Below are 27,743 nucleotides of genomic sequence, written 5' to 3' on the forward strand. Positions count from 1 at the left end.
ATGAAGTCCCCCGTGCAAGGAATACTCAAGAGGAGGTAATAGTATAGTCCTTGAAGGTCTGGTTGCCTCTCTGGGGAATTCCTCCCTGCTCTGTTTTCTAACTGGAGGGTGGGGCAGAATAACGTCAAGATTTTATAGCATGTGAAAATGGCAGAGTGTATTGAAGATGCATAATTATTCTGGTGACCCTTTCTTGCTTGTAGATGGGCAAGTTTAGAAGTTGACCTTTCACTTTTTTTCAGCCCCTATAGAAAAGGCCAAGGGTCATTCTTACATTTTTTTTTTTCCTCCCCAGTTCTTAAAAGCTACATAAAAGTTGAATCCTAAACTCAGTAAAAAACAATCATGCATTCTTACTTTTCCTCCTCTAGTCATCATCTACTTTTACTTTTCTCTGTTTGTTCCTCTCTCTAATAGGAATCTGTTTGAATACACTGTTTCTCCTGGCTTCCTTTTTTCTCAGCATCATCTTACTTTTGTCTGACTAAAGTTGTAAGATTTTCTCAGTCACTCACAGTCAGCTTCTCAGATCTCCTGATTCTTCTTTTTCAATCTTAATACACACAGTTTCTGTGTATTTTGACATCTGACCCTTTCTCTGTCACCAAGACCAGCATTCACAACTGTTCTGCTCACTCTTCTCTCTGAATCATACAATAATAATTTGCCAAAAGTTTTCACCAATTGTTTATTTTTTCCCTTCTCTAACTCATGGTGTTCATTTCTGCTTAATCTTAAAAGGATAAACTGAAAATGCAACTCTCTGTTCTTAAACCTTTAGTGACCTCGTACATTTATTCAATCAATTCTACTATGTGCCAAACATCATGCTGGTTATTGTAGATAAAATGATGAATGGTGCAGAGCAGTCCAGGTACCCATGGAGGATTATAGTCTATCAGGAAAAAATTGACCCAACGTTAAGGACAGGCTTATTCAGTATTTAGAGCTCTGGTATTCAGAACTCTCTCCTGTATGATTATAGCTTATTTTCTTTCTTTTCTTGATAAAAGCATTCATCTGACTTGTTTGTCACATCTTTGTTTTGTTTTTTTAGACATATTAAAAAAAAAAAAAAAAGCTGTATGTGGTGAGAGCCCAGTGGCTTTTAGCGGACTCTTCTACTAGACTCTGTGGCTTCAGATTTGGCACAGACTTTATGTCCTGATCTCATAGTCTTTAAATGGTAATAATAGAAAGTAATTACTGACATATACTGAATATTTACATTAGGCCTGCAAAAACTAATGGTTAAAAGCACAGATTCTTAGTTAAATTTTTGGGTCTGAGTCCTGGCTCTGCTCTTCATTAGCTCTGTAACCTTTATGTCTCAGTACCTCAGCTTCTTCATCTGTAAAATGGGGAGAATCATTTGAGAACAATTAAGTAAGTTAATAGGATAAAATCCATTAAAGCATTACCTAGTACATTATTAGAGTCATAAACTCTTAGCAATTTGATTGTTAGTTTTCTAAGTAGATAGTGGGTTTCCCTGGTGACTCAGTGGTAAAGGACCTGCCAATGCAGGAGACATGGGTTCTATCCTTAGGTCAGGAAAATCCTCTGGAGAAAGAAATGACAACCACTCGAGTATTCTGGTCCAGGAAATTCCACGAACAGAGGAGCCTGGTGGGCTATAGTTCATGGGGTTGCAAAAGAGTCAGACACAACAGCAGCAAGTAGATTGTAGTGTTATCCATGTTTAACCAATGAGGAAATTAAATGTCTTGTCCAGCACCACACAGTTAGTGATAGAGTCTGAACTCTAATCTAGACATTCTGGCTTCAGAGCAGATACTAGTAACTACTACTCTATGAAGCCTCCATTATACTGTAATACTGTAGTTAAATAATCAACATTTAGCAAACTTTAAAACTGTAATTCACTCTGAATATGTAAGGTGTAATTATCCATACTATAATAAGATGTGATTGAAGAAGACACTAATTTATTTCCTTTCCATATCTTGAAACCTTTTAGCTATACCAGTAATTACGTTAATAAATATTTCTACGTCATTATGGGCTTCCCAGGTGGCTCAGTGATAAAGAATCTGCCTACCATTTCAGGAGATGCAGAAGACCAGGGTTCATTCCCTGGGTCAGGAAGATCTCCTGGAGTGGGAAATGGCAACCTGCTCCAGTATTCCTGCCTGAAAAATCCCATGGACAAAGGAGCCTGCTGGGCTGCAGTCCATGGGGTCACAAAGAGTTGGACATGACTGAGTACACATGCACTACATCATTGGATAACTTAAACAACTCTTTTTGCATACGCAAATTCATGTAATCACTATCACTTTTTGATGTTGGCTAAGTCAGTATTATTATCTCCATTTGAAAAATGAGAATGCTGAGGATTGGGAAGTTAAGTAACTTGCTCAAGCATTCAAAGATAGTAAATGAGAAAGTCTCTAACCTAAGTCTGAAGCCCCAGATCTTATCCTTTGCTTCACTATAATTCCATGCTGTACTTTACTGATTTCTTTCAGCAGATGGAAAACTAATTTTTATGATATAATTTACCATTATAAACATATATATGTAAATATCATAGACCCCTGTGTATAAAGACATAACTATTTGAACTAATTTTCTTTCCTTTCTCTTTTTAAAGATTGTGATTGCTAGCATCATGTGCAGTTACAACAGAAATGACTGGATGGAACTCTCCAGAAAGGCTGAGGTAATGATTTCTTTATATTTATTTTATTTCTTCTCTTCTATTTTTATTAGTTTTAAATAAAGAGCTGTCATGAAAAATAACCCTGTAGAAGAAAAATTGAGTGAAAAATGGTAACTTAAAACATTTCTATTACAATTTGTTTACCCTGTGTTTTCATTAAAATGATGGAAATGTAAATTTAAAAGGAATCTATTCTATAAAAGTAGTCCCTTGGATTTCACACACTGCCTAAAAATCCTTTATTCTTTGACTCCATATACTCTTTATTTGCATATTAAGCAAACTGTATATTATGATGGATGCCATGATAAAATTTAATTCTACCTTTGAGAGTCTAACTTGATCTTACCTTGCCTTTAGGCAAGCTAGTTTGACAGCAAGAAAAGAAATTTTGAATATAAAGCTCTTGAATATTTAAAATATAAAAGGTTCATTTAATACTATACTAGTTTGAATACAGACATGCATAAAATGGTAGGACAGAATGCTCCTGAATGGAACACTAGTCAGCGAGTTTTCTATAATATAAATTGAATCTTGCACAAATGCAAACAACTAACCATGTGCCTCAAATTTCTATTTCAAATAGAAAAATACATACTTAAAATTGTGTACTTATGTCCATTGTTCTATCACGAAAAACACTGTAGCTGGGGTTTCTTGAAAACCTCTAAGAAGTGAAGACTAAACCTAATAATAATTATGAACTAACAGCTCTGCCTTATGAAATGTTATAAAGCTTTCTATAGCATTTAAAAATTGTGATTGTACAGTTTATTTGGATATCTTAGATCTGTGAAGGCAAAAATTGTTTCTGGGACTTAGATGAAATTAAATATGATCAGTAATTGGCTTCGTGATCTTTGTTGCTGGGTCCATTTTACACATGTATTTACCTAATTGACCGTGAAATTTTCCACAGAGCCCAGGTTTGGCATGAGTTTTGCCAATTTAAAGCTGACTATGATGAATGGCTTTATCACACTACTTGCTCTTCTGCCTTCTGTAGAATAAAATACTGAAAGTATTTTTGTCAATAATAAGCCTTAATTTTTAAATAAGCCAATTTTACTTTTAAAAAGTCAAAAGCTTTTATATATGTATAAAGATACAGCTTAAAGATACATTCCATATTTCTCACACTCTATATCTAATTCTTTAACTGAGGTTTTATTCAATATTATTTTGTAGCTTCTCATTAGCAATCAATCAAAGTAAAAGGGGAAGGAAGAAAAAAAGGAAAATATGTTTGAAAGAAAGAAAAGGAAAAAGATATGCCTTCCATTCAGTCAAAATAGTCTGTTAGATCTCTCAACAGAAGAGCAATTTGTATATCAAGGAGTTCAATCTTGAAGTGTGTCGATTAAAAAAAGTTCCCTCTAATCTTTGAAATATGGACCAGCTCAGGGCATAACACAGGAAGGAACTATCCCCAGGTCTTCATATTTCCCTGGAGGGAAGCAATAGGCAGGATGGTTCCACCATAGCTCATATGGTAGGCACCCAATAAAGCTTTGTAGAGTCAGTATTCGGTTTTGTTTCTGTGAACACATGCTTCACAACAGATTAAAACAGATTTTCTTACAATGGAAGAGCCCACATTAAAACAAATCAACAAAAACAAAAGTGTTCAAGCCAAAGTTACTATACTACTTACAATGTACATTTGTTTGGGGGTGGTGATAATGAAGGGTAGGAATCTGAGAGAACATACCAGCTGTTCTACAAGCCATTGCTTTTAAGTTCAGCAAATCACTTAATATGATGATGGATATACTTTAAATTCATGAAGTTCCTCTCCACAGAGTAGATTAATTCTTGAATTGCACAACAGGGAATTCAGAAAATCTTGCTATCAGCTCTTTACTGTTATATCTGAAAACAGAAATGAATGTGTGTAATAGCAGAGTAGATCCATTTGTACAAAAATATGAAAAAATAGAGATTGAGAGAGAAACTCTATATCAGAATTAAAATTTGGACAAGAAGGGACCATTATTATTTACTTCATTGGAGACTAACATTTTATTGTATTATTTTGAATAAACATTTAAGGCCATGTTGGGGGGTGGTTAAAAAACCAGGAACCTAGTACATTCTTAAACTATGGTAAAATCTACCAGATGCTGTTTTTAAAAGTCAGTGTGCATGCAATATATCATTTTTTTCACATGCATATTCTTGGAAATAGAACCATGTTGAACCAAACTTTCTTTTTCACTCTAACTCTCTAGAATACACATACTTTTAATGTCTTATTCCTCAACCTGGTTTTAATTTGTCTTGTTTTTTGAGCACCATAAAACAGAAGCAGCCTCCAGAAAAGTTTTTATAGCTTGGTGTCAAATTAGTAGCATTGTTAGGCTCTGCTCAATTTCTTTGGTTCAGGTATCTGATCACATGCTATCCTAATTTTCTGGGACATTGATAAACTATTCCAATTCCATGGAGGGAAGATCTCTGAAGCACTTACTATTTGCAGAGTCCCTGGCCATCCAAAACAAAGGTGAATAAGGTATAGCCTCAGCTAGGTAGACATGTTCACACTTTAAATGTGTATACCAAATTGAACCATACCCCATAGTAGATCTTAAATAGATCTTGAACTCATTTGAATAGATTTGGAATCCATTTCTTTCTTAATGTGTGTTAGCTTAGAAAACAGAGCCTGAGTCAAAATTAATGTGAAGATGCTTCACTGAAGGATTCAATTCCAAAGCAATAAGATTAAGGGGGGTGTGAGGGGAGTGAAGGCAATGGGAAGAAGGGAAAGCAGATGGAGCGTGGTGCGTTCCAGAGCTAGCTGCCACTTCACAAGGAGATGGAGCCAATTGCTCAGCCATGTGGGATGGGAGGGCTGTGTGGGATCATCCTGCCTCACAACAGTTTAGAGAAGAAGACGAGTGAAGGACACATCTACTGGTTCCTTCTGTTTCTTCTCTCTCACTCGTCACACTTTATACCCCAAAGGTTTACTTTCTCTGCACATTTGGGCTGCATGTCCCTCCCTCCTTAAGCAACTGCTTCAGAAGCCAAATCCCACAGCATGTTGAGAGCACTGGCCCTCCTGGAGCTCCCACTCTGACACATTCAGTGGAGAGTCCTGCTCTCATCCTGAGGGAGCTATGAGAGCTGGCAATGACAGGAAAGCTGAGGACAGCAACAGGGACCAAGGTTCTTTTTTAAGCTAGTGGCAAAAGCTTGGGTGGCAAGTAAGGCCATCAAATTTGAGGAGACATATAAATTAGGTGTGGCTCAATATGCATTGCGTTTGTGTATGCTAAGTCATTTCAGTGATGTCCAACTCTGTGTGACCCTATGAACTGCAGGCTGCCAGGCTCCTCTGTCCATGGGATTTTCCACACAAGAATAGTGGAGTGGGGGGCCTTGTCCTCCTCCAGGGGATCTTCCCAACCCAAGGATCAAACCTGCTCTTCTATCTAACCTGCATGGGCAGGCAGGTTCTTTACCACTCGTGCCACCTGGGAAGCCCTCAATATGAGTTGCTACCATCCTAATCTGAAAGCCCCATTAATCTCTTTGCTTCCAATCAACCACAGTCTTCCCGCTAGCTTTCTGACCACGTAAAACTCTTAACTTGACCTGTATGGTCTGGTACCTGGCCATTCTCTGGTGTCCCCTTGGGTTTGTTCTTTACATTCCAGACCCCAATGGCCTTCTTTTACTCCTCCAACACACGTGCACCTCAGAGCCTTTGCCATTATCCTGGGCTGAAATGTTCTCTCTTCCTCCTCTTGGAGCTCCCTGACTAGTAGGTTAACCCCCTGTCCTACTCCTTCTGAAATCCTATGCTCAGAAGCTAGTTTATCATAAAGTTGATGAAGCTTAAGTTTCAGAGCCCTTACTCGTACAAGCTACTTCCAAGGCCCATACCTGATTTTCTCTTTTTAATTTTTAAATCATTTTTATTTTTAAAGAAGTATCTGCAAATTGTATGAACTTCAGGCTCCTCCCCCAAATCTGGGTCTACCTCTGCTTGTGCCTTTTCTCCACAGAATTTAATAAAACTGGTGATTAACAGTGATGTCATCAGCTCTTTCACCTGTCTTCCTTATGACAAAGCAACCTGTCTGGGTGGAGACTTCACCTGGTTCACTATTTAACCTCCAATTCCAAACACAGGGCTTTGCTGGTCAGTGGATAGTCCTCAGATATTTGTTGAATGAAGCAAAATAAAGGCACAGAGCTGATATACAGGCATGTGATAAACAAAAGGAAGCAATTACAGAGTAAATGGGAAGAATGAATTTGATTTGGCACAATGAACTTGAGGTGATTAAAATCCAAAGCTGAAGGTTTCAGGTCAGGGATTTGATGGGCGATTGCCAAGGGTCTGACTGTAACTGGTAGGCCAAGACAAGGAAGGTCCAGCTGAGAGGCATAGATGTCAAACCAGATGACCATACTATTCCTAGCAGAGAGTCCAAATAAACCACTTTGAAGCCAGGTTCTTTTCATGTTTTCAGGGGTTTTTTTTTTTTTTTTTTTTTTATAAACTAGGATCTGGACTAGTGGTATTTCATAAAATTAAATAGATGTTGAAGTTAGGAAATCTCAAATAGGCTGAGATACAAAGCAGACAGAGGTACATGATAGGAATACGTAGGACCAGTTGGATATAAATTCCTGAATACTAACAGTCAGCAGGACAGAATAGAATCAGGAAAGATAGATGCCTAGTTGGAGATAGGAGATAGTCACAGACTTAGTACCCAGTGGGGCCCAAGCCAATCCAGTGTTGACCTGTCCCAGGTCCACCTCGAAGTGGTCTAAGATCCCAGAGAACTTGAGTCCCCGGTTTTGGATAGTTGAAACTAATTGACAGTGTTGCTATGTAGAAAGTTGGCAGTGGGCCTCATGTATTCTTCTAACAGAAGAAAATTAGGGAGAATCCAAGAAGTGTCCTTGGAGTAGGCAATGGCAGCCCACTCCAGTATTCTTGCCTGAAAAATTCCATGGACAGAGGAGCCTGGCAGGCTACGGCCCATGGGGTCACAAAGAGTTGAACATGATTGAGTGACTGACTGAGCAGGCACCAAAAAATGTAGCTTCATGTCTTTCTACCCTGCTTGGTCTCTTATATCTTTTACTTGTTCCCCTTGACCCATGGAAGACTTCTCTTCCCACTAGGGCTCTGATTTACTACCCCAAGCCACCCTCCACACGTCTGTCATTCTCACTGTGCTCAGGCTCTGATACCCTCACTGGGCCCTCATGGCTCTTCCTCAGAACTTCCTAGTCACCTACCTTGCTCGTCCCCAGCCAGTGACTTTAGAACTACCCAGATCGATAAGGAAGAGAGAGGTAAGGAAAGGAGAAGGAAAAGAACCGTGTACCCCATTTTGTTGGATATATTGTCCAAGGGTTTGTGGTTTTGCTTCCCTAATTTCTCTGAGAGGTTTTACAAAATGAATCAGAGAATTTTAGAAATCACATTACTACCACTACTCTGAGAATTTCTTAGAATAGTTTTCTGCCACCCCTTCCCCCAATCCCAAGTATGGATTTTTGTTGTTTTGTTGTTCGGTCACTCAGTCATGGAATTCTCCATGGACAGAGGATACTAGCAAGAATACCAGAGTGGTTTGTCATTTTCTACTCAAGGGGATCTTCTCAACCCAGTGATTGAACCCTTGTCTCCTGCATCTCCTGCATTGGCAGGCAGATTCTTTACCACTGAGCCACCTGTAAAGCCCCCGAAGTGTGTATAGCTACTTTATATTCTTTTTCAGATCAAAGCTGAGGAACAGCAAGTTGGAGATTGTAACTGAATGGATAGATGGATGGATAGATAGATGGATAGACAGTGAGACAGGTAGTTAGACTAGATTAACTGCTTATACTACATAATATTTACTGCAGTCCAGGCACTGTTCTAAGTCATTCACTTTTATTAAATGTATTTGTACCTTAGAAAAGCAATCTTGTGAGGTACTTTTCTGTTTTCCATGTTTTGGAAATGAGGAGACTGAGGTCAAAAGTTGTTAAATAATATGCCCAAGTTCACACAGCTAGTATGTGGTAAAAGTGGGATTCAAACCCATGAAATCTGGCTCTATAGTCCACACTATTAACACATCATTCTACTTCATGCCAATAAACAGATGATAAATAGATAATGTATGAAATTAGGAGCAGCAAATTTTCTATGTCACTGCCTTCACTAGATTATTTTATTGTATAATCATTTAGGTGAGGCAGAATAAACTCTGGGCTAAGTGACTAAACTAAAAAGCTTGTGACTAACAGGAGTCAGAATGCATGCCCAGTTTCAGTTAATTTAACATTTCATGGTAATTCAGCAATTAAGCCTTTTTGAATGCATGTGGTTGCTTAGAAATAGAATTAACTGCCTTTTAAGGTGGTGTACATCGTATGACAAGAATATTGAAGCAGAGGCCAAATGAGTACTCCCCAGCTCTTGGTGTTATTTTGAGCAGGATTATCCGTTTTTGAGGCCTAGATCCTCATTTCAAAGATCTTTATGGGTATGTTTAGTGGGTTAGCATTTGTATATGTGTATAGTGGTGGGAAAATTTTTGACAGTCACTGAAAAGACTAAATTTAATAAGTGGTCTTACAAGATTTTAATATCTATTTAATATTTAGAAACTTGAAAGATGTCAAGTTGTAATGTTTTGTTATCACGTTAAAACAATTCTAGCCATGGATTACCTGATTTCTAATAAGTTATGATAGTGACCAAGAATACAGGTTCTATACTTAAAATGCTTGATTTAAAGATCCTATTCTCATTTACAAGCTTTAGAATAATAAATTAGTCACTTGAACCCTTTGTAGCTTGATTTTATCAGTTACAAAATGGGAATAATGATATATCCATTATAAGAATCCTAGTAAAGTATCTGACATATTGTAAGTGTTCAATAAATGTTAGTTATTATTGTCTACTATGAATCTAATTGTAAGCTTGCACTTACATTTTAGAAAATATGTATAAATATCTATACAAATGCCACCTAAAGCTTATTCCAAAATGTTGTTGAATTGATTTGCTATTAATTGCTGCATTTCAACTAGCAGTCTAAAGCAAATAAGTCTAAAAGAAATATTTGAAATAACTAAGACATAATAAGAAAAAATATATACTTGCAGTGTACAATCTTTAAATTAAGCTGCAGATTCTCACATGACATGGTTTTGAGATAGGTCCTATTGTCTCCAGTTTACACGTGAATGTATGTGTGCTTAGTGCTTAATTGTGCCCAACTCTTTGAGGCCCCATGGACTGTAGCCCACCAGGCTCCTCTGTCCATGGGATTTTCCAGGCAAGAATACTGGAGTGGATTGCCATTTCTTCCTCCAGAGGCTCTTCCTGATCCAGGAATGGAATCCATGTCTCCTGAGTCTCCTGCATTTCAGGCAGATGCATTCTTTAGTGCTGAGCCATCTGGGAAGCTCTTACACTTGAACAGATGGGAACAAAGAAGGTTAACTTACTTGCCCAAGTTCCTTAGCAGATCTAGAATTAGAACTCAGAGTTGTGTTTTGTCTAAGCTTACCACCAAACTGTGATTCAAATAATTTTCAAATAACATGAAGCATTTACAAAAACCATAATAAAACCATGTTAGAAAATAGGCTGAATGATTCAATGAACTTTCACAAATGTGCAGAAGGAAAAGCAGACTCACTAATGAGTAAAAGTGAGTAAGAAAGTCAACCAAGAAAGATATAACTATCGATAGAATACTTGTTTGTTGAGGTCTTATTTAAAATTAATAAAATAGGAAAAAATCTTGAACGATTAGGAAGAAAAGAAAGATTTAAAGAAAAACTGTTGGACTAAAGAAAGGTCTGATATGCTTAGAAAATAATGAACTTTTAAAAAAGTCTTTCTATGATGTGATAGACATGTTATAATATTATGGAAACTGAGCCATGCTTACCTTACTCAAAAAGAAATGGTGGCACTGAAGGAATTCTAGAAGTTAGGTAAAACAATCATTTAGTTTATCTTCCATTTCTCAAAAAAAAAAAAAAAGTGTTTTAATTGTTCTTAGAGTTTTTACAGAAGACTTCTAAAGAATTCTATGGTTCTCCAGTTATTTTAAAAATGCTTAGTGTGAAATATTTTGTTCATTTCTATAGGATCCATTTGTATAAATTAATGAGTTAAATAAGAAAGATTCCTACTTAATTATTAAATTAAAACAAAATTATCTGTGCTTCATGTTTCTTAGGATGGATTTTTTTAAAAATATAATAAAATTGACTCAGTTTAAAAAGATGAGAGAAATAGGTGGAGAAAATTAAGAGGTACAAACTTTCAATTACAAAAAAAAAATGAGCCATGGGTATGAAATGCATGATATAGTCAATAGTAGTGTAATATCTTTGTATGATAACAGATGGTGACTAGGCTTATAATGATGATTATTTGTAATGTATAGAAATGTATAAAAGTATTGAATCACTGTCTTGTGCACCAGGAATTAACATAGTATTAGATGTCAATTATACTTCAAAAATAAACAAACTTATAGAAAAATATAAGTGAAAGAAGAGAGTGAAAAAGTTGGCTTAAAGCTCAACATTTAGAAAACGAAGATCATGGCATCTGGTCCCATCACTTCATGGGAAATAGATGGAGAAACAGTGGAAACAGTGTCAGACTTTATTTTTGGGGCTCCAAAATCACTACAGATGGTGACTGCAGCCATGAAATTAAAGGACGCTTACTCCTTGGAAGAAAAGTTATGACCAACCTAGATAGCATATTCAAAAGCAGAGACATTACTTGGCAACAAAGGTCTGTCAAGTCAAGGCTATGGTTTTTCCAGTGGTCATGTATGGATGTGAGAGTTGAACTGTGAAGAAGGCTGAGGGCTGAAGAATTGATGCTTTTGAACTGTGGTGTTGGAGAAGACTCTTGAGAGTCCCTTGGACTGCAAGGAGATCCAACCAGTCCATTCTGAAGGAGATCAGCCCTGGGATTTCTTTGGAAGGAATGATGCTAAAGCTGAAACTCCAGTACTTTGGCCACCTCATGTGAAGAGTTGACTCATTGGAAAAGACTCTGATGGTGGGAGGGATTGGGGGCAAGAGGAAAAGGGGACGACAAAGGATGAGATGGCTGGATGGCATCACCGACTCAATGGACGTGAGTCTGAGTGAACTCCAGGAGTTGGTGATGGACAGGGAGGCCTGGTGTGCTGCGATTCATGGGGTCGCAAAGAGTCGGACATGACTGAGCAACTGAACTGAACTGAACTGATAGAAAAATAGATCAGATTTGTGGTTACCAGGGTCATTGGGTGAAGGCAGTGAAAACGCCTAAACTTCTGGTTATAACAAAAGATGTATTAGGGATATAATGTACAACTTTATTACTATAATTAATACTGCAGTATGTAACAGAGAAAATCCTGAGAGTTCTCATCACAAGGACTTTTTTCTTTTATCTTGTGTCTATATGTGATGATGGATGTGCTCTAAACTTATTTTGGTAATCATTCCATGGTGCATTAAAGTTAAATCATTATACTATACACCAAAAACTTATATATTGTTGTATGTCAATTGTATCTCAATAAAACTAGAATAAAAAAATGAAAATATAAAGAGCAAAACCAAGAAGAAAAAATAAGCCTGATACATGTGTTATATGTGTGCTTTACTTTTTTTAATATATAGAAAAAGTAGAAAATTACACATAAATTGTTAACATAGATTGCTTTAGAGGTACGAAATTGAAAGAGAGAGGAGAAAAACTATTTATATTTTTATATATTTTGGTTTAATTTGAACTATTACCACAATCTTATTTTCCACCTGAATTTTTTTAAAACAACATAGAATACAATGAATGGTGTTCCCAATTTGGGTAATTAACATGCTTGAATGCTCTGAAGCATTTGAAAGCAGTATTAATAAATAATAAAAGTTAATTGATAAAAGAACATTTAAAATTTTATTCATATTTATTCCGTCCAGCCTGCTGCATTTCTCTTTGCCCTGGTACCTTCAGTACCAATTATCCAGAATTAGTAAGATTTGTTTCTATAAAAATAGAAGCTGTATAGGGCAGAATCAACATGATATTAAACAGACCTGAGTTAAAAATCTCTGTCGTGTCACTTGATACTGGTCATTTAATTCCCTTGTGCCTCAGTCTCCTCACCTGTAAAATTGGTACCTGATTATTCCAAGGAGGATGAGAGTTAGAGAAACACAACTCACAGAGAGCAGTGAGTGTCATAAACACTCAATGCGTATTTGCTTTTGTTATTAGAACTGTGTCTGAATGTCTCCTGTAGGGGTACAGGTCATCAGTGGCCTGCTGCAGGGGTTCTGGGGACAGCAGACCTGGGTATGGCATAAGCCCTCTTGAAGGGCACAAACAAAACCTTGTGTGCACAAGGACCCAGGAGAAAGGAGCAGTGACCCCATAAGAAACTGACCCAGACATGCCAATGAGTGTCCAGGAGTCTCCAGTGGAGACATGGGTTGGCGGTAGCCTGCTTCAGGGTTGGAGGCACTGAGTGCAGCAGTGCTTGCATGGGACCTTTTGAAGGAGGTTGCCATTATCTTCATCACCTCCACCATAGTTTGGCCTCAGGTAAAGGAACAGGGAGGGAACATAGCCCCGCCCATCAATGGAAAATTGGATTAAAGATTTACTGAACATGGCCCAACATTCAGAAAACAAATATCATGGCATCTGGTCCCACCACTTCATGGGAAATAGATGGGGAAACAATGGAAACAGTGTCAGACTTTATTTTTGGGGCTCCAAAATCACTGCAGATGGTGACTGCAGCCATGAAATTAAAGGACGCTTACTCCTTGGAAGGAAAGTTATGACCAACTTAGACAGCATATTGAAAATCAGAGACATTATTTTGCCAACAAAGGTCCATCTAGTCAAGGCTATGGTTTCTCCAGTGGTCATGTATGGATGTGAGAGTTGGACTGTGAAGAAAGCTGAGTGCCGAAGAATTGATGCTTTTGAACTCTGGTGTTGGAGAAGACTCTTGAGAGTCCCTTGGACTGCAAGGAGATCCAACCAGTCCATTCTGAAGGAGATCAGCCCTGGGATTTCTTTGGAAGGAATGATGCTAAAGCTGAAACTCCAGTACTTTGGCCACCTCACGTGAAGAGTTGACTCATTGGAAAAGACTCTGATGGTGGGAGGGATTGGGGGCAGGAGAAGAAGGGGACGACAGAAGATGAGATGGCTGGATGGCATCACCAACTCGATGGATGTGAGTTTGAGTGAACTCCGGGAGATGATGATGGACAGGGAGGCCTGGCGTGCTGCGATTCATGGGGTCACAGAGTCGGACACAACTGAGTGACTGAACTAACTGAACTGAACTGAACGTGGCCCAGCCCATGGGACCCAGTTTTGCCCTCAGTCTCTTCCATCAGTAAACTTCCATAAGGACCTTTTCCCTATCCATCAGAAGGCAGAGAGAATGAAAACCACAATCACAGAAAACTAACCAAACTGATCACATGGGGCACAGCCCTGTCTAGCTCAATGAAACTATGAGCCATGCCATGTAGGGCCTCCCAAGATGGACGTGTAATTGTGGAGAGTTCGGACAAAACGTGACCCACTGGAGAATGGCATGGCAAACTACTTCAAGATTCTTGCCTTGAGAACCCTGTGAACACTGTGAAAAGGCAAAAAGGTATGACAATGAGAGATGAACTCCCCAGGGCAGTAGGTGCCCAATATGCTACTGGAAAAGAATGATGAAACAACTCCAGAAAGAATGAAGAGATGAAGCCAAAGCAAAAACAACACCCAGTTGTGGATGTGACAGGTGATGAAAGTAAAGTCTGATACTGTAAAGAGCAATACGTATAGGAATCTGGAATGTTAGGTCCATGAATCAAGGCAAATCAGAAGTGGTCAAATAGGAGATGGCAAGAGTGAACATCAGCATTTCAGGAATCAGTGAACTAAAATGGACTGGAATAGCTGAATTTAACTCAGATGACTGTTATATCTATGGCTGTGGGCAAGAATCCCTTAGAAGAAATGGAGTAGCCATCATAGTCAACAAAAGAGTCTGAAATGCAGCACTTGGATGCAATCTCAAAACAACAGAAAGATCTCTGTTTGTTAAGGCAAACCATTCAATATCACAGTAATCGAGTTCTATGCCCCTGGTGGCTCGGACAGTAAAGCCTCTGCCTGCAATGTGGGAGACCCGTGTTTGATCCCTGGGTCGGGAAGATTCCCCTGGAGAAGAAAATGGCAACCCACTCCAGTACTCTTGCCTAAAAAATTTCATGGATGGAAGGAGCCTAGGGGCTACAGTCTATGAGGTCCCAAAGAGTCTGACACGACTGAGCGACTTTACTTTCATGCCCTGACCAGTAATGCTGAAGAAGCTGAAGTTGAATGGTTCTATGAAGACCTACAAGACCTTCTAGAACTAAGACCCAAAAAAGATGTCGTCTTCATTATAGGGGACTGGAATGCAAAAGTAGGAAGTCAAGAGCTACCTGGAGTAACAGGCAAATTTGGCCTTGAAGTACAAAATGAAGCAGGGCAAAGGCTAATAGAGTTTTGCCAAGAGAATGCACTGGTCATAGCAAACACCCTCTTCCAACAACACAAGAGAAGACTCTACATGTGGACATCACTGAGATGGTCAATACTGAAATCAGATTGATTATAGTCTTTGCAGTCAAAGGTGGAGAAGCTCTATACTGTCAGCAAAAATAAGACCGGGAGCTGATTGTGGCTCAGATCATGAACTCCTTATTGCCAAATTCAGGCTTAAATTGAAGAAAGTTGGGAAAAGCACTAGACCATTCAGGTATGACCTAAATGAAATCCCTTATGATATTACAGTGGAAGTGACAAATAGATTCAAGGGATTATATTTGATAGACAGAGTGCATGAAGACCTATGGACGGAGGTTTGTGACATTGTACAGTAGGTGGTGCTCAAGACCATCCCCCAAAAAAAGAAATGCAAAAAAGCAAAATGGCTGTCTGAGGAGGCCTTACAAATAGCTGAGAAAAGAAGAGAAGCTAAAGGCAAAGGAGAAAAAAGATATACCCATTTGAATGCAGAGTTCCAAAGAATAGCAAGGAGAGATAAAAAAGCCTTCCTCAGTGATCAGTGCAAAGAAATCGAGGAAAACAATAGAATGGGAAAGACTAATGATGTCTTCAAGAAAATTAGAGATACCAAGGGAACATTTCAAAGACAGGCTCAATAAAGGACAGAAATGGTATGGACCTAATAGAAGCAGAAAATATTAAGAAGAGGTGGCAAGAGTACACAGACGAGCTTACAAAAAAGATCTTTATGACCCAGATAACCACTATGGTCTGGTCACTCACCTAGAGCCAGACATCCTGGAATGCTAAGTCAAATGGGCCTTAGGAAACATCACTACGAACAAAGCTGGTGGAGGTGATGGAATTCCAGTTGAGCTATTTCAAATCCTGAAAGATGATGCTGTGAAAGTGCTGCACTCAATATGCCAGCAAATTTGGAAAACTCAGCTGTGGCTACAGGACTAGAAAAGGTCAGTTTTCCTTCCAGTTCCAAAGAAAGGGAATGCCAAAGAATGCTCAAACTACAACACAATTGCACTCATCTCACACGCTAGCAAAGTAATGCTCAAAATTCTCCAAGCCAGGCTTCAACAGTATGTGAACCGTGAACTGCCAGATGTTCAAGCTGGTTTTAGAAAAGGCAGAGGAATCAGAGATCAAATTGCCAACATCTGCTGGATCATGGAAAAAGCAAGAGAGTTTCAGAAAAACATCTACTTTTGCTTTATTGGCTATGCCAAAGCCTTTGTGTGGATCATAATAAACTGTGGAAAATTCTGAAAGAGATGGGAATACCAGACCACCTGACCTACCTCTTGAGAAACCTCTATGCAGGTCAAGAAGCAACAGTTAGAACTGGACATGGGACAACAGACTGGTTCCAAATTGGGAAAGGAGTATATCAAGGCTGTATATTATCACCTTGCTTATTTAACTTATATGAAGAGTACGTCATGAGAAATGCTGGGCTGGATGAAGCACAAAGCTGCAATCAAGATTGCCAGGAGAAATATCAATAAACTCAGATACGCAGATGACACCACTGTTATGGCAGAAAGCAAAGATGAAAGTGAAAGAGGAGAGTAAAAAAGTTGACTTAAAGCTCAACATTCAGAAAACTAAGATCATGGCATCCTGTCCCATCAGTTCATGGCAAAGAGATGGGGAAACAATGGAAACAGTGGCAGTCTTTATTTTGGGTGGCTCCAAAATCACTGAAGATGGTGATTCCAGCCATGAAATTAAAAGATGCTTGTTCCTTGGAAGAAAAGCTACGACCAACCTAGATAGCATATTAAAAAGCAGAGACATTACTTTGCCAACAAAGGTCTGTCTAGTCAAAGCTATGGTTTTTCCAGTAGTCATATATGAATGTGAGAGTTGGACTATAAAGAAAGCTGAGTTCCCAAAATTGATGCTTTTGAACTGTGGTGTTGGAGGAGACTGCTGAGAGTTGCTTGGACTGCAAGGAGATCCAACCTGTAAATCCTAAAGAAAATCAGTCCTGAATATTCACTGGAAGGCCTGATGCTAAAGCTGAAGCTCCAATACTTTGGCCACCTGATGCGAAGAACCAACTCACTGGAAAAGAACCTGATGCTGGGAAGGCGAGAGGAGAAGGGGGCAACAGAGGATGAGATGGTTGGATGGCATCGCTGATGCGATGGACATGAGTTTGAGTAGGCTCTGGGAGTTGGTGATGGACAGCGAAGCCTGGCGAGCTTCAGTCTATAGGGTTGCAAAGCGTCGGACACAACTGAGCGACTGAACTGAATAATCCTTGTATAGATACCCTCATTTGAGAGAGTCAGAATACACCTCGTACAATAGCCGTGGTTCAGAAAACAGAGTAGTTAAAATTTGTCAAATGTGACCTATGTTGTATTACCAGTGGTGAAAGCCTATTAGTACACAATTAAAGCTTTGTGTTTTTTTTCATTTTCCTTCCTCATCTTAAAGGCTTCTGGAGCAGACGCCCTGGAGTTAAATTTATCGTGTCCGCATGGCATGGGAGAAAGAGGAATGGGCCTGGCTTGTGGGCAGGTAAGGACCTCAACAGCTGCCGTTATGTATGTCTGTGACAGAGCAGACCCCTGTACAGATAGTTACTCTACTTTAGGCAGGAAGATGCGAAGATCAGATGACTGGCTTGAGACTTCCAGGTCTGTATTGTTTAAATATTTAGTGCTTAAAAAGTAGAAAATTAGAGAAGCTGAAATTACAGCAACTGTTTAGTTTTTATTGAGGAAAATATCACATTATGTGCTTGACAGGAGGTAATATCATAACAAATAGTTTTTAAAAGCGCTGAGGCAGAATTAGCTGATTTCAAATGCAATGTTCTTTATTCATTCCTGATGCTGATCCACTTTCCCTGGAGCAATATACTGTACAAAATGCATTGTTCGTAGTGATTTTGTAGTAAATGGGGCACAGCACAAATTGCATTTTACATTTTTTAGCATATGATCATTATTCTCTAACTGTGTTTTGGGAGTTGCAAAAAGACTTTGATGATATTTTTATTTTTTGATACAATAAATGGAACCTTCATGCTAAAACTCTTTCAGAAACTTAATGAATAAAATGTGGAAATCTGTGTTAATATGTAGAAAATACTGCATCTTTATGTAACTAGATACAATGTTATATGTTAAGGAACAATGTAAAAGCTTATGCTAAAAAGGTGAGGATTTTGCAACTAATTTAGCTTTTAAGCCCAGAGGGAAATGATGTGAGTTAAATAATACAAATTGTTGTAATTTATGACAAATTTCCTAGTCCTAGAAAGTTTAATTTCCGCATTTGACATGGAGCCTTATACATAGTAGGTAGTCAGTTCTTTTTTTTTTTTTTCCTCCCCCAAGTCATAGAATTATCTGAATTAAACTCTGAGGCCAGAGATGCTTAATTTGGACAGGCAGAAATTTCTGCTTATTCAAATGAACGTAGTTTGCTATTTTCAGATTAGCATTCAGGGAGAATTTTAAAGTACCTTGTAAATATTTAATTAACATTCAGGATAGATTTGTGACTGGGAAGAAACCATTCTTTTGTAGCAGCAGGAGAAGGTGGCCTAGTCAAATATTGTTCAAGTATACTCTCTACTCCACTCACAGCAGATTATCCAGAAGATCATTCAGTGTGGTAACAGAACAAGCCTCAGAATTACCGGTAGAGGGAAAACATCATTATGTTACATCATAATTTTTATAAGTCATGTGATTAGGCAGCAGTCTGTGTGTCATGATAGGTAACTTGGTTAAAACAAGGAACATTCTTAAAAGGATATCCGGAGCAAAGTCCGAGGGAGTTGAGTTTCTCTCTTTACACCTTTCCCAAATATCTTTTAGTTACATGGATTAAAACAGCTATGGAAAATTTGAATCTATTGACTAAGTTTTAAAAGAAAGATGTATTTTCATATGTATTTCTTCCCACAAATATGACAATTATTTTGAAAATGTCACCCAGCTTTATTTTTTAGAGTGGACTTTTGCTCTGTGAACACCTCAAAACTTACCCAGCTGTTAAATGTCTTAGGTGGATCCTCCCCAGAGTTATTTAGCTGGATAAAACAGCCTTTGGCTGAATGAGGATGCAAGTGCTAACATTTTTCAGTCAGTTATCATTAAGATTTCTAAAACTCATGGAAAACGTATGTTCCAAAAACTATCATGTCTTAGACTGAAGGAAACTTAAAAGCATTTCCATTTCTTTTATTAGTTAAAATCTCTAAAACTATAACCAATTCTACTAGCCAGCTTTGGAATTTTTCTTTTGAATTATATTCTCTTGTACATTGTCTAATTGAAAAATAAAGCTAATTTAATTAGTTTGCTCCAACATAATTTAAATGATTTCTGTGCCTTGGGACACATGCATGTTCAATATTTTAGATATCGGGAAGGAAGAATATTAGCACATTGGAAAAAAAAACCTGACTATACCTCTGAATTTTTAGAGTGGGCACGAAGACATCTGGGGCTTATTCATTTTCTCCTTTACTTCCTATTTCCTTTTCTCTGCCTCCTGCTCCCATTGCTTCTTCCTCCCTCCCTAAGGTTTATAGTCTTAAACACTCACAAGTTGGTGGGATGGGGAATTTGTACCCAGTGTTGGGAGACTGAGGAGCCATTCCAATTTGTCTTCCTCATCATAGTATGATCTGCATCCCGTTTGCTAAAAGCTCCCTTTGTGCCAAGTAAAGAGCTATGTGTATCGCCAGAGCCTGAGAAACATTTGCTTCATCAGTGACTCAAACTGACATTAGTCCCATGGCTAGAATATTTTTCCATTAGAAACAGTCTCTTGTACTGTCACCGTTTCTGGTGTTTCTAGAAATCATAATGATTTTAGCTCCTTAAGATGAGTATAAGCAGAGTATAGTAATACAGTACATTTTCCTCTCTAAACATTTTTTTTCTTCTTTATCTCAAATATTTTCTTGCAAATCAACTAAGTGAAATACACTGCTTTTATACCTGAGTTTAATTAGCTGTATATATTTAAACATATACATGTAAATTTAAACTCTTTATATATGTTTCCATAGTGACTAAAAGTTGTGAAATATAGGAATAGAAAAGGCTATAACCTTTATGACATAGAGACATCATGTATATTTATGGAATTTATAGAAATAAATAAAATCTCAAGCTGACCTAGGAATTTGAATTGTGTATCCCCTGCATGGTGAAACTTCATATAAAATCTTAAACACTTAGCAGGACACTTGCTAAGTGTTTAAAGGCAATCTCATTCTTTATTCTTTCCATCAACCATCTTTGTCACCTTGATCAAGCCACTTACTCTCCTGAAGCATCAGTTTCCATCTCTATAATATGGCATTTGAATTAGATGGTCTCTAAATCCCCTTCCAGCTGTAATATTCTTTAAATGCTAACATTATAGGCAGCAAGCTAATATGTCATTTTTAAACTATTCATAAAGACCATTGGTAAAATAAGAACAACTAAAGAAATACAAATTGCATATTATGTTATTCTTTTTAAAAGCATTAACATTTACCTGGCTTGCATGAAAGTCAATGTTTTATTTATTTAATTTCTTTTTTCTTTTTTACACAAATCAATTCTGCTCACTTTCTGGTATATTTTATTTATTTGATGAATATCTAACTAGCAGTTGTTTAAAAAACCTTGGTTTAATAGACATTTTGTACTTTACATAGTTAAAATAGAACCCTTGTGCTTTTAGTATGTCAGCCTGCTCTTCTATCACATTTTTTCCATTTTGGTTAGTGGTTTCACCCAATAAACTTGATGCTCAAGCAAAGGTAAAAAGACCTTCTAGTTTGGGTGGCATATAGTCCAAAGAGTCAGAGTTATATTACAACATGAATTTTTTTTCCCATCTTTTCTTCAGTTCATAGCAATCCTCTGAAGTAGGATGAGTTTCCATTCCATTTAACAAATTAAAAAAGAAGAAACAAAAAAACCTGACCTTCCATGTTTCCCAGGTCATGAATCTGTCAGTGGCTACCAGGCCTGAGCTTTAGTTAGCATGCAAGCCTGAATATAGGGAAGGCGCAGAGAACAGTTCCCAAGAAATCAGTATTCTAATGTTAGTATAAATATTATCATTATTAACTTAAAATTAAGAGCAGGATTAAGCTCTAAAATCCCAAACAAACCTGAACATTCTATGTAAGTGTTCTGTCTCTCAGGAATGAGGGAGCTGTGATGTCTTGACAATAAAATTTAAAGTTGTCTACATGCAATCTATGCAAACTTTCTGTGACAACATATTACTTTATAAAGGTACTTGAACTATAATAAATTCTATAAAGTGAAGATGAAATGGCACCTCTTTGAAGTCTTCTTTTGTAAAATGCTAAGTGTCCATAGGACATTAAGTAAATATTCTTCTTCCGTCCTTTCAGAATTATGCTGAATATTTTTACTTCAACTTCATAGAACCTCCTAACCTAGATTCACACAGGAGCTGAAAAGGCCTTAAATAGCTTTCTATTGTTATTGTGTTTGTTTTGTTTTTTAAATTATTACCAACATTTTAAAAACAGGTGGCTGACAAAAAAAAAAATCTACTTCTTTCATCTCTTGAAATAAAGAAGATATGGCCACACTTGACCTATAACTAGAGCTTCGTTAGGCTCCTTTAACCCTCTATGAGGTACACATAAACAGCAGCAGACATTTGACCAAGGATAAGTGCTCACTCAATATGGATTTTATCAGTATGTACCTCTCTGATTCAACCTTAAAATATTGAAACCAAGCCTTCCCAGGATTTTGCTAATTTTCTGGGTTCTTGACATTGAAGATTCTCTAGATTGCCTTCTTCAGCCAGCAGTACTTTTAATTCTTAGACCCTCCATCAGCTACCAAAAGAAAAATAGTAGGAAGTAGAGTGTGGCGTATGGGATAAGTTGCCTTGTCTTCCTACCTTCCTATTTTATCTTCCACATAGCAAAAAAGAAGAGCAGGAGGCAACATGTTCCACAGGACTTTATAATACTAGTTACATAACTCCTTAAGATGATTTTTTGTCCTTGCCATCAGAAAGCATGTATTTTTAAAGCTTTTTCTTATTTTTCATACCAGATGTTTTCTTCTTTGCCTTGAGTCAATGATGTGGCACAGACTCTCAGAATTGAAAGGAACCTTGAAGATTTCCCAGTTCAACCTCCTTATTTAGAGGACAGGAATTTGGGACTGGGAAGTGATCTAAATAGCCTTAGTCTGAGCTAACCAACTAGCAGAGCCCAGCGCCTGTAATGCCCTTGTCATTGACCCCCGTCTAGTGTTCTGACCAGTATTTTCTACTATGTCATCTGGGTGTACTCAGATCTCCAGTCAACTGAATGAGTCAGTCAGTTGCCCTGGAAACTTCCTACTCTGTACCTTTTTAAATACTATTATTCTCTCCACCTGGAATTCATATCTTTTCAACTGAAATTATTCAAATAAAATTCACCTGTCTAATTCTATGGTGGATGACCTCTAATTCATTAATTGGGTATATATTATCAATTAAATTGTCCATGATAAAGAAAAAATAATATGTTATAAATGAACAGGTTAAAGATAGAAACTAGATACATGCTCTCATTTCAATCTCACTGTCAATGAGTTTGGATTTCTTTACCTGAAAATTCTAAGAAGTTACGAAGATGTTGTTTATCTGGCCCTTGGAGGATTCTCATTGTTGAATGTTTGCAAGCCATGATTTGGCCTTCATCATAGGTGTGATTGCTAAATAGTGCACAACTAGTTCAATAACAATTCCTTTGAATGGAAAATTCCATGATAGTATATAATTGGAGGGAAAACTGCTCTAACTTTACAGACAGAGCAGAATCCTGAATAAAGATGGTGCACCGTCTCATCACTTGCTATGTCTTGCTTTCTCACAACCCCATCCATTTGTTTACATATATTCTCTACATAGAATTTGTAAACACTGGAATATTCAACTCAATCTTAACAGTTACCATCAGGAAATACATATACAGTCTTGCTTTTATGATGATTTATCTAGGCAAAACAAACAGATTTAAAATTGCTAAATCTTATATGTTCAGTGATCTTAAATGTACTGATTTATATTAATATCATCTACAGCAAGATTTTGATATTTCCCTCATGATCTGTTCTGTGTCCAAATTTAATTTGCATAAACTCTGTATTTTTCTTTTTAAAAAAGAAAAAAAAAAAGATTTGTTTCTGTTACAACATGCCAACATTTTTCATAAAACACAGATTATTGCTCTTTCCCTTGCCAGAGAGCAGATGTCTGTCACCAGGAAGAGAATCCAAAACTGAGTATGAGGACCGCATTGCCCCAGATGTGCTATCCTTTCCCTTGGGAAATAAAACCTTTTCCAGCAGCTGGGCTAACAGACCTTCTATCTCATTTGCCGTACAAGGTCTAGGGAACAATGACCAAAGCTCTGCCTCCATCTGGTTCCCACGGCATGTCTGTGGAGAGGACAGTATAAAGATACTACTTTTAAAGCCAAAACAGCTGACTAGTCATGGCACTTCCTATATACCCCAGAGAGTGAAATGAAGGCACTTGGGAATATGAGAAATCTTAACGGAGAAACAGACATAGAAGCGCCAGCAATGGTAAAAATACAGCAAACTGAAGCCACAGTGCTGTCTCTGGTATGTCTTGGGGGATCTAAGGTGAGGATCACTGCTGAGTTAAATTTCCTTTTTGATACTTGTTAGATGTGTGCACACGAGGCCTCCAGTATTTCAGGTTCTTGATTCCTCTCACCCTTTCTGACTCTAGCCTCCTCTAAGAAACATGGGTGGCAAAGTGCTGCTTTGTTCCTGAACATGATGTGTAATTTTGCTTTAATCAGCATGGATGAATGTAAGTTTAGGCTGGAAAGTTGTACCTGAGGTCTGTGAGCTGATTGGTTAAACATGGGCCAAACTAGGTTTGCCTCTGTGGATTGATCCCTGAGACATCATAGGTTTGGAAATCACTGCACTGTAAAATAACCTCATTTCTGGAAGAAAGACAAGAAATGGCTGCATGATATAAGTTCCTGCCAAAAGCGACTAAAATCCGATATTACCCAAACACATTTTACTTAGCCTGCCTTCTTTTATTTTCCTTTTGGTGATACAATTTTGGAAGTGCTTTAAAGTAGATTATCAACTTGTTTATGAGAAAAAGTATCTCTGATTAAAAAGAAATATTTGCTTTACACTATATTATGTTGCCTAACTTTTTATTTGATTTTAATTCTCAGCCATTTGCATAGACATGGGTGCTTGGATAAGTAGATAACTATAGGAGATCTGTAAGAGGCATTTCTACAACTGCCAATATTTTGCCTTAAGCTGGTTCTCTATGAGTTTTTCAATTTTAGTTATTAATGCTGGCTAATGATATAAAAATGATTGCTTTCTATTAAAAATTATAAATGTTTAGGAGAAAGCAACATCCTTAAATCTAATCTAACTAACTGAGATGTTAGTTCTAGATCAGGAAATATCATTGTTGCTATCTATAATAACAATCATGTATATGTCATTTATAAAATAATTATGTTGTACAAATAGGTGGACCACTTGGTGAATAGTTGCAGGAAGAACATTGAAATATGTGGTTTTAAACTTAACATGGTTTTTATTATACTTATCATGCTGAAATAAAGCAGCAATAGCATTTCTAAGTTTTTTTATGAATCACTTTCAGATGGTCACACCACAGTAAATTTGAGAGTTTTCTATATGTCTGTTGACTTGGGCACAAAGATGAACTAAAAATATCTTTGACCTATAGAGAGGGATGTGAGAGTAAGGTGAGGGAGAGACTGTGAACTTAGTCTGTGATGTCATACAATTTGTAAAGCATATGTCGTTGAAGAGTAAATAGGTATCAGCAGTGTGAAATGGAAACAAAGTTGGGAACCGTAATTATTAAAATAGAAATATTGGCAAAGAAATGGAGAGTCTAGTCATAGGATCCAACTGCTGCTGCTAAGTTGCTTCAGTCGTGTCCGACTCTGTGAAACCCCATAGATGGCAGCCCATCAGGCTCCCCTGTCCCTGGGATTCTCCAGGCAAGAATACTGGAGTGGGTTGCCATTTCCTTCGCCAATGCATGAAAGTGAGAAGTGAAAGTGAGGTCGCTCAGTCATGTCCGACTCTTAGCGACCCCAAGGACTTCAGCCTACCAGGCTCCTCCGTTTGGAAGAACTAGCAAACAGGGCTTGAATTTGATGTTAAAATGGACGAAAGACCCAGGAATAAAGGATGCTGAATTTGGGGTTAAAAAGCAAGATTGGACAGAAATCTAATAAGAACTCAGGAACTAAGAGACTCAGAGGCAGCAGAGTTCAAGATAAGGTAAGAGAGAGAATAACAAATAAGGGGAATCAAGGGAAGGTATAAGAGGCACCACTTCTAAGAAGACTGTAAAATTAAGGCAACTTCTACTTCAGAGACAGTTTTTACACATTTCTCACTGGGGAAGAAGTAATCTTTAAAGTACAATCAGTTTAAGTCTTCCAGCTGGGAATAGGGGAGCAACATTAGGAAGGTGGTATATCGGTTTGTCTGACTAGAGGTGAAAATATTGCCCTCTCCCCACAAAAGTAAGTCAAAGAAAATAGATTTAACAAACTCATAGCATTTACAGCCTAGGAGTACTGATTCAAAATTGAAACTTTTATGGCTTTTGTTACCATCATTTGGCAGCTACATTCCCAGAGAACTGTTAGGCTGCCCCACCCTCAAACACATGAGGTGGTTCTTGTTGGGAATCACGGATGTTACACAAACATGAAGTCTGTTTTGTTGTCAATTACGTTGCAGAAATCTTAATGACACTCATGTTTGGAGCTAATGATGGTTTTTTTCTTTCATCAAAAAAATCAATTTATCAAGTAACAATGTGATTAATTAATATATACTCTGAAAAAAAAAAGTTTTGTTTAAAGGGATATCAACTTTAAGATGACTGTCAATTTTAACCACTTTTAGATGCCTTGAATATCTTTAGTTCTTTTCTTATAATATTTACTATTTTACTTTTTCTAGAGTTAATGGTTTGAGTATTTATTCTTCTCTATCTGTTGTTCCTGGGTGTATACAGCTTTAAAAGTCTTGATAGATCAAGTTGCAAATTTGGTTACATTTCCTGGATGTTAACCACTCATCAAAAAAGAACATGCAGATGTTTTTGTCTTTTTTGTAAAATTTCTAGTCCTCTATCAGCTGTGATTTCTGTTACCAATTATCAGTTGCCAAGATTTTTCTCTTCTTGAATACACCAGAAATTGTCATTCCTGTCTTTCCTATAGTTATGCTTCAGTGTATGCAGGAGCAGTGAGTTCTCTTCACTTCTAGTGTCTGTTCTCTATTCCTCTTTCCTTGTTCACTGTTGATTCTTCTTATATATCCTACACCTGTCTCAAACTTTTAGAGAATAGCCTTTTTATTTAGGAAACATAGATTTTAGACAGCCTATTTGGCACTCCCTGAATCACCAAATAGTTCTCTACTTTCATTCATTCAATAAATTTTTAGAGTATCTTCCATGTCCAACGGCTTCCTAGGTGGTGCAGTGGTAAAGAATTTGTCTGCCAATGGAGGAGGCACAAAAGACGTGGGTTCCATCCCTGGGTTGGGAGTATCTCCTGAAGTAGGGAATGGCCACCTGCTCCAGTATTCTTGCCAGAAAATTCCATGGACAGAGGGTCCTGGCAGGTTACAGTCCATGGGGTTGGGGAAAGTCAGACACGACTGAGCATAGCACAATGTACCAAGAATTGTGTGAAATGCTGAGAATACAGTGATAAAAATAGACATGTTATCTGTCCTCAAGTAGCTTTCCATTTAGTAAAGTAGAGATATATTGGATAAATAACCTCACAAATAATAAGTGGTGAGTTGAATGGTGATAGTGGTGGATATGATAAGACTATATTTTCATTTTGAGAGAACAGAATAGAGGAGCATGAGAATAGACTTGAGAAGACAGGCTAAAATCTCCTACAATAAATAGTTCAAGTAAGAAATATCAGTGCTTTGTATCTTAGATTAGGAAAATGATGGTAGAGATAGAGAAATGCATATGCCAAAGATAAGGATCACACTGAGCAGCATCTGAAGATAAGTTGTATGGAGGTTCTAAGGAAGAAACAAGTGGAAAGATAGTTCTTAGCTTTCTAGCTTTTGCCAAAATTCTGGTGTTGTAAACTAAGACAGGTATATTCCCTAGGTAATTGATGATACAAGGTTAAAGTTGACTTCGTGATTGGATCCAGGAAAACAGATATTTTCAGCATTCTCACTCGTTCTGCCTCTCTCTCCTTTGCTCCATGATGTAGTGAATGATGCATTCTTACACAGAACAGATAAGCATTCTTTATTGATCTGATGACCTCGCCTCAGACAAATAAATGGTTTATAATCCCACCCCTGTATTCTTGCCTGGAGAATCCCCATGGACAGAGGAGCCTGGTGGGCTACAATC

The 27,743-nt window shown here is 37.6% G+C and overlaps 1 protein-coding gene across 1 annotated transcript in view; it reads left to right on the top strand.

Moving 5' to 3' along the window:
- The window catches only part of DPYD (dihydropyrimidine dehydrogenase), a 930,468-nt gene that overhangs the window by 594,266 nt on the left and 308,459 nt on the right, over positions 1-27,743 (top strand). Inside the window, exons 15-16 of the mRNA XM_005888124.3 lie at positions 2,618-2,686; positions 17,718-17,801. Of these exons, the coding sequence (XP_005888186.1) occupies positions 2,618-2,686; positions 17,718-17,801 (153 nt within the window). The remainder of the gene's footprint in view (positions 1-2,617; positions 2,687-17,717; positions 17,802-27,743) is intronic.

Source organism: Bos mutus, chromosome 3, assembly GCF_027580195.1.
Source record: "Bos mutus isolate GX-2022 chromosome 3, NWIPB_WYAK_1.1, whole genome shotgun sequence".
In the NCBI taxonomy this organism is placed as follows: domain Eukaryota; kingdom Metazoa; phylum Chordata; class Mammalia; order Artiodactyla; family Bovidae; genus Bos; species Bos mutus.